This window comes from Ictalurus punctatus, chromosome 23, assembly GCF_001660625.3.
Source record: "Ictalurus punctatus breed USDA103 chromosome 23, Coco_2.0, whole genome shotgun sequence".
Classification (NCBI taxonomy): domain Eukaryota; kingdom Metazoa; phylum Chordata; class Actinopteri; order Siluriformes; family Ictaluridae; genus Ictalurus; species Ictalurus punctatus.
Window position 1 is genome coordinate 16,515,423 of NC_030438.2, and position 13,543 is coordinate 16,528,965.

At 37.6% G+C, this 13,543-nt stretch overlaps 1 protein-coding gene across 2 annotated transcripts in view; it reads right to left on the minus strand.

Annotated features, from left to right (window-relative positions):
* Positions 1 to 13,543, minus strand: part of LOC108256527 (mannosyl-oligosaccharide 1,2-alpha-mannosidase IA) — a 225,761-nt gene that overhangs the window by 70,680 nt on the left and 141,538 nt on the right. For both annotated transcript variants that reach the window (XM_017453482.3, XM_053674949.1), the window contains exon 3: positions 11,875 to 11,990. In XM_017453482.3, the coding sequence (XP_017308971.1) occupies positions 11,875 to 11,990 (116 nt within the window). The remainder of the gene's footprint in view (positions 1 to 11,874; positions 11,991 to 13,543) is intronic.

Here is a 13,543-nt window from a genome sequence, read left to right on the forward strand (position 1 = left end):
CATATACGCGAATAAAATCCAATTAATACACATAATACAGTGAGTCTGAAGCTCGAAATCTTCCTTCCTACTCACCTTCATGCACAACGGGTTTGAAAATACACAGTAACTAGCATTTTATGCTAAGCGGTATAGCATGAATCTGAATTCCAATTAAATTTCTGGAATAGAGCTCATCAGTAAAACCTGTTTCTTTTTTCTGCCTCTCAAGTAGCTATGTTGAACACATGGGGCTTTGTTGTGCGTGAACTCCATCAACTGTACTCTAACACGCCTTAACTAAAGCGATCACAGTAACACAGTAGACGTGAGGCACAGGAGGGAAACACAGTCTGACACCATGGCTCGAAAATACTAATCAACACTGTGGTCGTTTGCCACGAACACTGCCAACACACACACACACACACACACACACACACACAAACACACACACAAACACACACACACACACACACACACACAAGCCCCAGAGACTTCACGCTCGTGACTCAGTGTGTGTTCTCAGCTGTGGCATTTTACACTGCAGACACACAGCCAGCCTAAGGTCATAGAGGAACGTACAGCAAAGAAAGAGAGAATGAGAGATAGAGAGAGAGGATAAAAGGAGTGGGCCAAACACACTTATCAAGCTTGTCATCACCCACTATAGCAGCTGTCCATATACACACACATCACAGAACAAATGAAACTGTTTTAATCCTAGTCTATATTTGATCTTTACAGATTTGAAGCAACCAGAAAATCCCCATGTGTAGTATATTTTATTTTCACATATCTAAATAAATCTAAAAATGCAAACACTACATGGGTCCTAAAGAGTAAATTTGACTTGTAACAGTTTTCACCACACAATTATTGCTAAATCTCCCTAAATCTCAAATGGCACTCTAACAAGTGTGTGGTGGAAAATAATCCCTGCCTGAAGGAAACTTTTATGTGTCCGATATTGCCCGTGAATATAAAACTCAAAACAAAATATCAGCAAAAATCTGATCTCTAAGTAAATAAAAGATATTTATGACAAAATTGTGATATTGCCTCTTCGTGATTTAATTTTTTTACTTAACAAAGCAGCACATTCATAAGTTTCCTTTGTTTATGCAATAAAAACGCACTCTCATTATTTCTGAATGTACTTATTGATATTCAGATGCACTCGAACGCTAAATCTAAAATTGTGCAATTCAAATACATCACACACACACACATACTAGGGACATCTAGGCATGTGTAACTGTGTGGGAATGTGAAGGACTGCTTCACGACTGCTTTGAATAGCTGAATAAAGCTAATCTCATTTTTAAAAAGATTTTGCTGCGCTGAGCTACTGGGACTCTGCTTGCTTTTCAAAAACAGAGCCAGGAGAGCCAGACTTCTCCATAAATACACTCTCCGAATACACGCTCTTGACATGGGGCTAGCCACACTTGGCCCCTGAGCTGCAGAGCAGCTTGGCTCACTGCAGACCGAATGGCGCAGCAGCAGAATAAAGATACTTCTCTCACAAAGCCGAGCTGTGTAAGAAACAAGTTCTGACGCAATACGTGCGACTTAGGAAACCTCATTTCACCCCGGAGTGCACATCAGAGATGAATACTAAACTACATGGGCTCTGCTGCCCCTGCCCAAAAGCATTTAGTGCCATAATGATAATATAATTGAACAATATTCATGCTACTATACCAATTCTACTGTTAAAGCAATCACACATTTATAACAATTATATTGGTATAGCAAATAAAGTCTTAAACCAGTGGTACTGGTGAACTGAATTATTATACTGGATTATACAATTACAGAATTCCTACTGTAATAACTACCATATTGTTATACAAGCATGTTGTTAAAGCAATTACACTTCTATAACTGTCATACTCACCCAAACTATTATAGGCAAATGTCAAATATTTATACAGTTATAGCAATCACTCTAATTCATACCGATAAAGCGATCATGCTGTAGCAATCATACCAAATCGTACTGTTATAACAATCATTCTAATCTGTATTTTGATAGTAATCATACTAAATCCTATTGTAACATTGATAATGAAACTAATCCATACGGTAAAAAATAATCACACTTGTCCATACTGTAATAGTAATCATACAAATCCATGCTGTTAATCACACTAATCCATGATATTATAGTAATCACACTAATCCATACTGTTACAGCAATCACACTAATCCATACTGTTATAATAATCACACTAATCCATACTGTTATAATAATCACACTAATCCATACTGTTATAGTAATCACACTAATCCATACTGTTATAATAATCACACTAATCCATACTGTTATAGTAATCACACTAATCCATACTGTTATAATAATCACACTAATCCATACTGTTATAATAATCACACTAATCCATACTGTTATAGTAATCACACTAATCCATACTGTTATAGTAATCACACTAATCCATACTGTTATAATAATCACACTAATCCATACTGTTATAGTAATCACACTAATCCATACTGTTATAGTAATCACACTAATCCATACTGTTATAATAATCACACTAATCCATACTGTTATAATAATCACACTAATCCATACTGTTATAGTAATCACACTAATCCATACTGTTATAATAATCACACTAATCCATACTGTTATAGTAATCACACTAATCCATACTGTTATAATAATCACACTAATCCATACTGTTATAATAATCACACTAATCCATACTGTTATAGTAATCACACTAATCCATACTGTTATAATAATCACACTAATCCATACTGTTATAGTAATCACACTAATCCATACTGTTATAATAATCACACTAATCCATACTGTTATAATAATCACACTAATCCATACTGTTATAGTAATCACACTAATCCATACTGTTATAATAATCACACTAATCCATACTGTTACAGCAATCACACTAATCCATACTGTTATAATAATCACACTAATCCATACTGTTATAGTAATCACACTAATCCATACTCTTATAGTAATCGTACTAATCCATAATGTTATAGTAATCAAACTACTCCATACCATTATAGTAATCACACTAGTCCATAATGTTATAGTAATCATACAAATCCATGCTCTTATAATAATTACACTAATAAATATTTTCATAGTAATCACACTGATCCATACTATAACAGTAATCATACTAATGTATAGTTATAGCAATCATAATGATCCTTACTCTTTTAGTAATCTCACTAATCCATATTATAATAGCAATTATATTAATCCATTGTGCAACAGTAATCATACTAAGTCATTATGATTGTTATAATAATACTAATCCGTACTATTATAGTAATCGTATGATTCCCTACAATTATAGTAATGAAACAATACATACTGTTACAGTAATCACACTAATCCGTACTGTTATGGTAATCACACTAATCCATTCTATATCAGTAATCACACTATTCCATATTGTTATAGTAATCACACTAATACATATTGTTATAGTAATCACACTATTCCATATTGTTATAGTAATCACACTAATACATATTGTTATAGTAATCACACTATTCCATATTGTTATAGTAATCACACTAATCCATACTGTTATAGTAATCACACTAATACATATTGTTATAGTAATCACACTAATACATATTGTTATAGTAATCACACTATTCCATATTGTTATAGTAATCACACTAATACATATTGTTATAGTAATCACACTAATACATATTGTTATAGTAATCACACTAATCCATACTGTTATAGTAATCACACTAATCCATACTGTTATAGTAATCACACTAATACATATTGTTATAGTAATCACACTAATACATATTGTTATAGTAATCACACTATTCCATATTGTTATAGTAATCACACTATTCCATATTGTTATAGTAATCACACTAATCCATACTGTTATAGTAATCACACTAATCCATACTGTTATAGTAATCACACTAATCCATAATGTTATAGTAATCACACTATTCCATATTGTTATAGTAATCACACTAATCCATACTGTTATAGTAATCACACTAATACATATTGTTATAGTAATCACACTGATCCATACTGTTATAGTAATCACACTAATACATACTGTTATAGTAATCACACTAATACATATTGTTATAGTAATCACACTATTCCATATTGTTATAGTAATCACACTATTCCATATTGTTATAGTAATCACACTATTCCATATTGTTATAGTAATCACACTAATCCATACTGTTATAGTAATCACACTAATCCATAATGTTATAGTAATCACACTAATACATATTGTTATAGTAATCATAATGATCCTTACGGTTATAGTACTCAAACTAATACACACTATTTTAGCAATCATACTATTCCCTACAATTATATAATCTATGCTGTTGTAATAATCATACTAATGCCTATTGTTATGGCAATCATAAAAAAAAAACATACTCTTATAGCAATAACACTGCTACAGGTAGCAAAATCAGAGGAGCAGAACTCCAGTCTTGGTCAGCTAGAGTGCTAGCTAATTCAGCTCACCAGTTAATAACAGGTGTGTTATAGAAGGAAAATCACTAAACTGTGCTGAAGTTCCAGGACTGGACTCATAGCAATCATACTGTTCTATACTAATACAGCATTCATACAAATAATCTCAAAACTCCACATCTGATGCGCCTCACCTGCAGAGTCACACACACATATTCATCAGCTAAAGCACGCAAGAAAATCCTAATGAGCTAATTAAGCACTTGATTAGAATTGGTGTTCCAGTAACACAGTGCTGTTAATTATAATGCTGATGAACGTCTGCCATGTATTTTTTCCACTTGTTTTCGCAATACCTTCAGCACATATTCCATTGAAAAGTTTGATCTATTTCTTACCCGTATTCTACACTGCAAACTCCAGATGTTGAGAATTAGCTGAGGCAGCTAAAGCTATACACAGGAAATAATAAACCACTCACACAAGCCCACTCTCCAGAACTGGATTTTTTGTAGCTTTGTCTCAAGAGTCCACTTAGCAACTCTTTACTCAGTGTGTGTTAGGCACTGTAGCAAAAGGCTGTCCATCAGCACACATACACACACAAACAACTTAAGGTCGGAGATGAGTGCAGAGTGAGAGGACATGAAGGAGAAAAAAGAAATGATGGTGAAAGAGGAAAAAGTCCTGAATATTACAATAACATAACAAATTCCTATTATAATCAATCTTATTGTATACTATTGTTTAAATGTTACTATTGTATATAGCATACTATTGTTTAACCCATTTTTGCCTTTTATCATGAGATTATAATGCAACCTATAATGAATTATAAGGCAAAGTGACGCATGTTATAATAAGCCTGTATTATACTGAACATGTGTACATGGCTATTCAAATCATCATCTCAGTCTCTTTTGGACTTCCATGCTCTTATAGATGTAGCAAAAATATCAGTAGCAATATCGGTCAAATATACCATTACAACAATGACTTTCTTCTTAAATCAATAACTTTAGCTAAAGTTATCCATCACGTAGCACGCAATACCCCTCCCTGCCAGCAGAGGTCAATATCCCCAGAAGTCTGATCAGTTACTGGTTTGCTCTATAGACCATTTCAAACTAATATTCATAGAGATTCATAAATTATGAGCTAATCATTTTGTTTTGACAGCTTTACATTTAAAAATGGTGCAACCAGAAATGTTTTGGAACGGACATGCGCTATTGGTTTTCCAATTGAAGTATGAGTATATCAGCAATATATCAGCACATGGTTTTTTGTTACTCATTGCATGTCATGACAATCTCCCATATTTTTCCTATGTTTTTACCATCTTGTTAATTTATCCTTTTTGGACTGCCCTATTGTTTGACGATTATTGTGATCCCTGTGTTTGACCATGGCCCCTTCAATGACTTGTATGATGGATTGTGTTATAAATAAACTCACTATTGAGTCTGGTATGTTACACAGGTTCTGGATCTCGGTGTCCAGCGTCCATTTCATCCTCTAATAATTTCCACATTGAACCATGATATGATCAAGCTCTCTAGCCCATTTTGTGACCTCACAAATTGAGCAGAAGTACTAACAAGGGCTTGTTTTAAATGGAAATGTAGCAGGTTTTATTCTGGGTAAGAGATCGCAGATCATTGTCCTGTTGGAAGATCCAATGACGCCCAAGCTTCAGCTTCCTCACAGACGGCATGATGTTTTCTCCTAGGATTTCCTGATACTTCAATGAATCCATCTCACCTTCCATACGCTGCAGGTTTCCAGTGCCAGAGGATGCAAAGTAGCCCCAGAGCATCACCGAGCCACCATCATTCTTGACTGTGGACAGAGTGATCTTTCTTCATTCTTCTTCCTCTGATCCATCGTGCCGAAAAGTTCCAGTTTTGTTTCGTCATTCCACAGAACAGAATTCCAAAACTTCTGTGGCTTATTTATATGATTTTGAGCTGACTTTTCTTGTGTTTTTGGGTCAGCAGAGGTGTACATCTTGGAGTTCTGACATGGAAAACTTCTGCGTTTAGTACGCGCCTTACTGTGACCTGTTGCCACCAAGTCTTGCTGCAGGTCTTTTGCAGTCACTCAAGGGTTCTTCACAACCTGCCTTCTCAAAAATCTGGTTTCTGCCAGTGATAGCTTCCTTTTTCTACCCCGTCCAGGTATTTCATATACTTTCTACCCCTAGCCAGCTCAGTTCAGGTATTTCATGTGTTCCAGCTCAAGCACACCTGGTACAACTAATGAAGACCTTGATTAGTTGTGTCAGGTGTGCTTGAGACAACACCTGTTTTGCATATTTGTGCTGTTGCGAGGGATTCTATTCAGGGGTTAATAATTTTGAGACTGGAGAAATCATTATAAGTTGCGTTTTCAGTTGAATTTGGGGAAACCACTTGAAGCATTCGTCATGTGGAACTATTTCAATTGCTTTTGTTAGATTTGTTCATTGCAAACAGCTGAAAGTCTGTACATTTTGACATTAAACCTGATTTGCAATGGGGGGGGTGGGGGGGGGGGGTGGGGGGGTTTGAATAATTTTATTTGCAATTGTATATGAATCTGGACTGAGTTCTGTGCCTTATAATTGCTTTGTCAATACTTTACAAATGGAGCTAATAAAGCAAACCTGGCACCAAATTGAATTGAATTGTGATAGAATGAGGGAGGACGTGAGGAAGAGATGGATGATTGGCATCTCTTTTACCCAAAGTTGAATAAATCCCATTTTGTGTGTATGACAGGCAGTCATGAGAGCTATGCTTTATGTCTCCTTTCTCCACCTCTCTCCTCACATCCCTTCTGACCTCCTCCTCCCTCTCCTCCGTTTTCTCATCTCCCGGTGCCACCTTTTCAAAATCCGCAGCTTTTCAAATCAATACTAGAGAGAGAGAGAAAGATGGAGGGTGCTGATGCTGCAGGACCTCCATCACAGCCCTGCCACATTAATCTAATTACTCTGCTCAGTGTGTGTGTTTGAGAGAGAGAGAGAGAGAGAGAGAGAGAGGTGGATAGAGGAAGTGAGGCAGGTCCAGAGCGACATAAACAAGCTGAGAAACTTAGTCTGTTTTGTGATTGGTTATTTTTGTATGTAACACAATACCACAATCTATATCTGTGCCTGTTTAGTGCTCCTGAATTTGAATTTAAACCTGAAATGGGCGTGGCCTACACCTGAAAGTTTTTTTGTTCGTGCCTGCTCAGGATATTTCACTTGGTTCTATTTCCCAAAATATAAACAAACTAATAGCCTGATGTTAAACCAGTGTAACCATTAAACCATTGTGACCAGGCAGTTACTAAGGATGCCATAAATGCATGTTAATGAATGTGGTTGTTCTTTGTTCTGCGAGCTTTATATCTAAGCACTCACTCACACCAACACAAAAGTAAAAACCTCCTGCTCATGCAACTTTTTGGATGGGATCCCAGTTCTGATACACTCTAGTCCTAACCAGATGTCCCGTGAACCATTCTGGCAAGCTTTCTATAGAACACAATATGAATAGCGCCTCCTATTCCGTTTCAGCTGGATTCATTCACATTTTATTTGTATAGAACTTGGTCAAAAAGCAGCTTTATAAAAAATCCCGATGTAGATCGAGATCCTTAATAAGCAAGCCAGAGGTGAGAATAACCTCCTTGAGAAGACTCGAGGAAGAAGGGAAACGGGAACCGAGCCGCTTCTGGGTGAGGATTATAAATTATTACAGGGTTTCACATGTAATACTTCCTGCAGTAAGGGTGGATTAGCAAGACGTGAGCCAGCAAGTTTAAAATTGCCTTTTCGGAATGCATTTTGTGGGTTTTTGTAAGAGCTAGGGTGCTTCTTTCCTCTTATGTACACCAGTGTGATCCAGAGCCCCATTTGTTACAATACTCAATGATGCAGATTTTACTAAACATCCTACTTACTGCAGGGATCAGTGTGTGCTTGGGCTGAACTTTTAGGATTGATAAGCTGTTATTATTATTATTTTTTCTCTGTCATTTTCATAATATATTGATTTTTTTAAAAATACAGCTTTCTGGTTTCAGATGTGTGGAGCTAGCTGGTTAATTTCAGACTTTTGCTTTATAATGTGACGCTGTAACGATCTTGAGTTGAAAAGATACAGTATATTGGAGAAGGCATGCATTATGGATTTACTAATGATGATATAATCAATTTGGATATTCAATATAACACAGCAGAATTTCATTGATTATTTTCCTAATATATCAGCACATCTCATCTTGTTTTACTGCTTATTAAATCACTGCTGTTTGTTCCTGCCACTACATACACCGATCAGCCATAACATTAAAACCACTGAGAGGTGATGTGAATAACAGTGATTATCTCATTACAGTGGCACCTGTCAAGGGGTGGGATATATTTATTAGGCAGCAAGTGAACAGTCAGTTCTCGAAGTTGATGTGTTTGAAGCAGGAAAAATGCGCAAGTGTAATTGTATTGTGTGCAAGTGTATTGTGATGGCTAGATGACCGGGTCAGAGCATCTCCAACACGGCAGGTGTTGTGGGGTGTTCCCGGTATGCAGTGGTTAGTACCTACCAAAATGGTCCAAAGAAGGCAAACTGATGAACCAGTGACAGGGTCATGGACGCCCAAGACTCACTGATGCGTTTGGGGCGCGAAGGCAAGCTTGTCTGATCCGATCCCACAGAAGAGCTTCTGTAGCACAGATTGCTGAAAACAGTAATGCTGGCTATGACAGAAAGGTGCCAGAACACACAGTACATCTCAGCTTGCGGTGTGTATGGAGCTGCGAAGGCGCAGACCAGTCAGAGTGCCCATGTTGACCCTTGTCCACCACGGAAAGCTCCTACAATGGGCATGTGAGCATCAGAACTGGACCATGGAGCAATGGAAGAAGGTAGCCTGGTCTGATAAATCACGTTTTCTTTTACATCATGTGGACGGCCGGGGGTGTGTGTGAGTCACTTACCTGGGGAAGCGATGGCACTGGGATGCCCTATGGGAAGAAGGCAAGCCGGCAGAGGCAGTGTGATGCTCTGGGCAATGTTCTGCTGGGAAACCTTGGGTCCTGGCATGCACGTGGGTGTTACCCGCTACCTAAACATTGTTTCATGGTGTATAATTGTTTCCATAACGACCTAAGAAAATTTAATATACTAAATTATTTCTAGCTGGATGCAAATTTGCTGTTAGTGTTCATATGATTCAAATGTCACGTTTGAGAATTCAGACTCATTTTTTCTTTACATAGTCCACATATATTACATTTTACTTCCCTATATAAAGAGGCTAGGCATCTTGTAGTACATTTAAATGGTGTTATGTCTAATATATTTGTGAGACAATACCAAATAATCAGTCCATTTTAGTGGCTTTCCCCATTGTTGAAAGTTTGGATGTTAAATGTAGTTATATGTAGAGGCAGCGCTAACAGTTTCATCACTGGTGATTCTTCATCCTCACACAATCTAACGAAAAGGCTAAGAAACTGCTTATTTGCAAACCACAATTTTTGATTCTATTCTTCCAGATTGAACTAATTTACAAGGACTCATGGACAATTCAGTTCCAGTGCATCCAGGCCATTAAGGCATCATTAACAGCCACTTTATACTATCAGTCTCTCATGTTACGTAGCGAAGATGAGGACAGATAGCTAAATAAAGCCTGGTTCAGTTCTCCCTCCATCTTCCTGTCTCTCTATCTCTGCCTCTGCTATCTCTTTCTCATTCCACCTGATGTCTCCTGTCTTCTGAAGTCATCCATTATTATAGGATTAGTCTGTGCAATCGCTATGTCCTTTTCAAGCCTCTCTCTCTCTCTTTCCTGAAAAGCCCAGAGACAAAAGCAAGGCTGTTAGTAGCTGTACCAGACGGCCTTTTGGTGAGTGTTTGATTTGGAACGAATCCGGCTGATCAAACACTCGCTGAAGGAAACAGTCGATCTGAGCAGAGTTTGAATCGATGGCCGTGCTCTGAGGAAACACTCAGAGAGGGCTGGCCGGATTAGCGCTGGAGAGCGACGAGCTGATAAGCCTTCCGGAGCCTCAGTTCGGTTTAGCTCAACACTGGCCTTTATTTCTTTATCTGTTTATTTGGATACCTATTAGAGCCGACACTAATGAGAGCTCACTTAACCAGAGCCCATACAAAACAACACTATTCACTTCACTTAACAAAATAGGATAAAGGGAAAAAAGCTCGTACTGGCCGTGCTGGGTTCTGAAATGTGCGCTTCTGTGCTCTGTGGTGTATTCGTTAGTTTAATGGGAGTGCTCTGATGTGGTGAACCCAGACACTATACTCTAAAAGGCTTTTTTGTTTGTTTATGCAAGATGAGGTAGTAAAAATATGCAAATGAGGTAGTAGTTCATTAAATATGCGCTCATTTACAAATCACAAAAGTCATTTTCCAGCAAATGAGTCTCATAACAGTTTATTAAATATTGCGGGGAGGGAGGACATTCTCATGTATGAAAACAGAACGAATTATGTGGATATCCCATTTTGTGGAGGCTGAGAAAAAGTAAACAGTTATTAAATCTAAAGTCTGCATCATGTCGTTGTTGCGTCATTCTTTTGATGATGTTGTTGTTGTTGTGTTCAAGACATGCACTTTTGTTTACACTGCCATGTGCTTTTGTTTCTGTTCTAGCCCTGTCACTCCCCCTGTCCTGGCATTGGTGTGTTACTCAACTGTGTTCCCATGTTTTGTGTTTCACCCTTGATTATTTTGTGTATGTATACCCTGTTGTGTCAGTATCTTTGCGATGTCTTGTCAATTGTATCATGCAGTTTTGAGCCATATTTTCTGTTCCGAGTTTATCCCGATTTTATGTTTTATTTATGTGATATTATCACTGAATATGGACTGTACTCATTTGACATTACCCCAGCTAAGGTTACTGACTACAACTTTTGGATTTTCCCAAATAAAGCCCACGCTGAGTATATGTACAGCAACCTAGAATAAACTTTGTACTGTGATTCAAGATTGAAACACACTTAAAATCGGTGTTAGTGTAGTCAATGCATTAAGTGGATAAAGTATATACTTGCACTTAAAAACAAACTCACCAGAAAAACCCACCCTGAATGACTTTTAAACTTTAGAATTAACATATGATCTTCACTTGCTTCCAAGATTTATTTTAGAATCAAACTCCGAGTTGAACTTCTTGTTGGTTTATTTTCATTTTGGTCAGTTTCCTTCATTACCCAAATGCCTTTCGACTACCTGCCAAAAATGAACCGTTATAACCATGGCAGTAGACAAAAACATGGTTTGCACGGTTATACGGTTAACATAGTACCTGTAGTTACTACAGTAAAACCAGTATACTTATAGTTTCCCTGTTAGGAAGTGTGTATTGGATAGTTGTCTATGTGTAAGCATGTTCTTACCAAGTCCAGGTCCAAGCTGGTGTGTATCCACTCTTTAGCCTCTTTATAATCCTCTGTTAGACCCATGATGTACAGTGTATCCAGAGAATCCACAATAGTAGCCCCCCGTAGACCCCCTGCCAACACACACATATACACAATTAAATTCATTTAACTTGCAGCAGGATTTTCAGCAGATATATTACAGCGGTAATGCCTCTGTGATCTCGCCTCCTTCCCTGACACAGGCACCGTGTCAGCATTAAACACATTTAAAGGCATTTCTAAAACAGTAATACCCTCATACTACTGGTGTCCCGACGGCATCGTGGAAAAAAGTTGAGCAAAAAAGATTTCGACAAAGTCGTCTCAACTCGAATCTCCAATGAAACTCACTTCTCTAATTAACGTACTGTAAATCTCACAGCTTAAGCACCATCACAGGGATCTTAATCCGCACTTAACTGCCAATAAGGAATGAAAATAAAAGCGGCGTGCTGAAATGAGCGCGTGAGCCGGTCCCCTCTCTCCAGCGCATGCCTTTTAGATGTACTTCATTTACCGTTATTAAATCCTCTTTCCAACTTTAATGAGAAATGTACAGAGACTTCTTTATTTAATATGCCGAAACCTCAAATGAGTATATCATTTTGGGGGGGGGGGGGGGGGGGGGGGGGGTAGTCCTGCTTTATTGGGTGAAAATATGAAGCACCGTCTTGTCTTCCTCTGCACGCACAACACCAATAGTGCCGTTATTGCATTAGGGAGAATAAATTGCACGCGGTGGTAAGAGCTAATGAAAAGTATATCATCAAGTGAGATGGAAGACCTCGCAAAAGCGTTGAATAACGTTGAGCACGAATGCAATAAATGGGACAAACTGGGAGAAAGTTGCAATCAGTCAGTTTGCTTGTTTGTTTCGTGTACATTCCTCAACATTAAATGTAACTATAAATGGACAAAAATGTATCTTGTGTCATTCCTTAATTAATAACAAAAAAAAGACAAACTATGCACCTATAGGGCTTAACAGTTAAGGCTCTGGGTTACTGATCGGAAGGTCAGGGTTCAAGCCCCAGCGCTGCCACTGTCGGGCCCTTGAGCAAGGCCCTCTCTGCTCCAGGGGTGCTGTATCATGGCTGACCCTGTGCTCTGACCCTAGCTTCCTGGTATGCTGGGGTATGTGAAGAAAAGAATTTCACTGTGTTTTAATGTATACATGACCAAAAAGACTCATTATTATTGCCGACTCATTTCCGATAACAGAAAGCCAGTGGTGATTTATTCCTTACTTAAATTTCAATTCTATTATTATTGTATTTCCTTGTATTTGGAATGTTAATTTATGTACCCATTTTTATTTCTTTTATCTTGCAAAATTGGATTGTTCCTGAACATTCCCTTGTCTAATGTTCTGTGGTGAGGTCAATTTTTTTCGATTAGTTTCTTTTTAATATGCAGGATCCCTCAGAAAATGAGACACTATTCCCTGTAGAGCTTCAATGAATGAATGAACTAATGAATGAAAGGTGCAAGCTGTTTACAGAAATAATAATATTTAGCCAGTTGGTCTCAATCCAAAGTTGCGTTATAAAACGGACAATGCTGAAAGAGTAGGAGAATATTTAATATGGAAAACAACTGAAAATAAGGTTTTGGTTTGAAGATACTGCAGATGGAATATACTGCT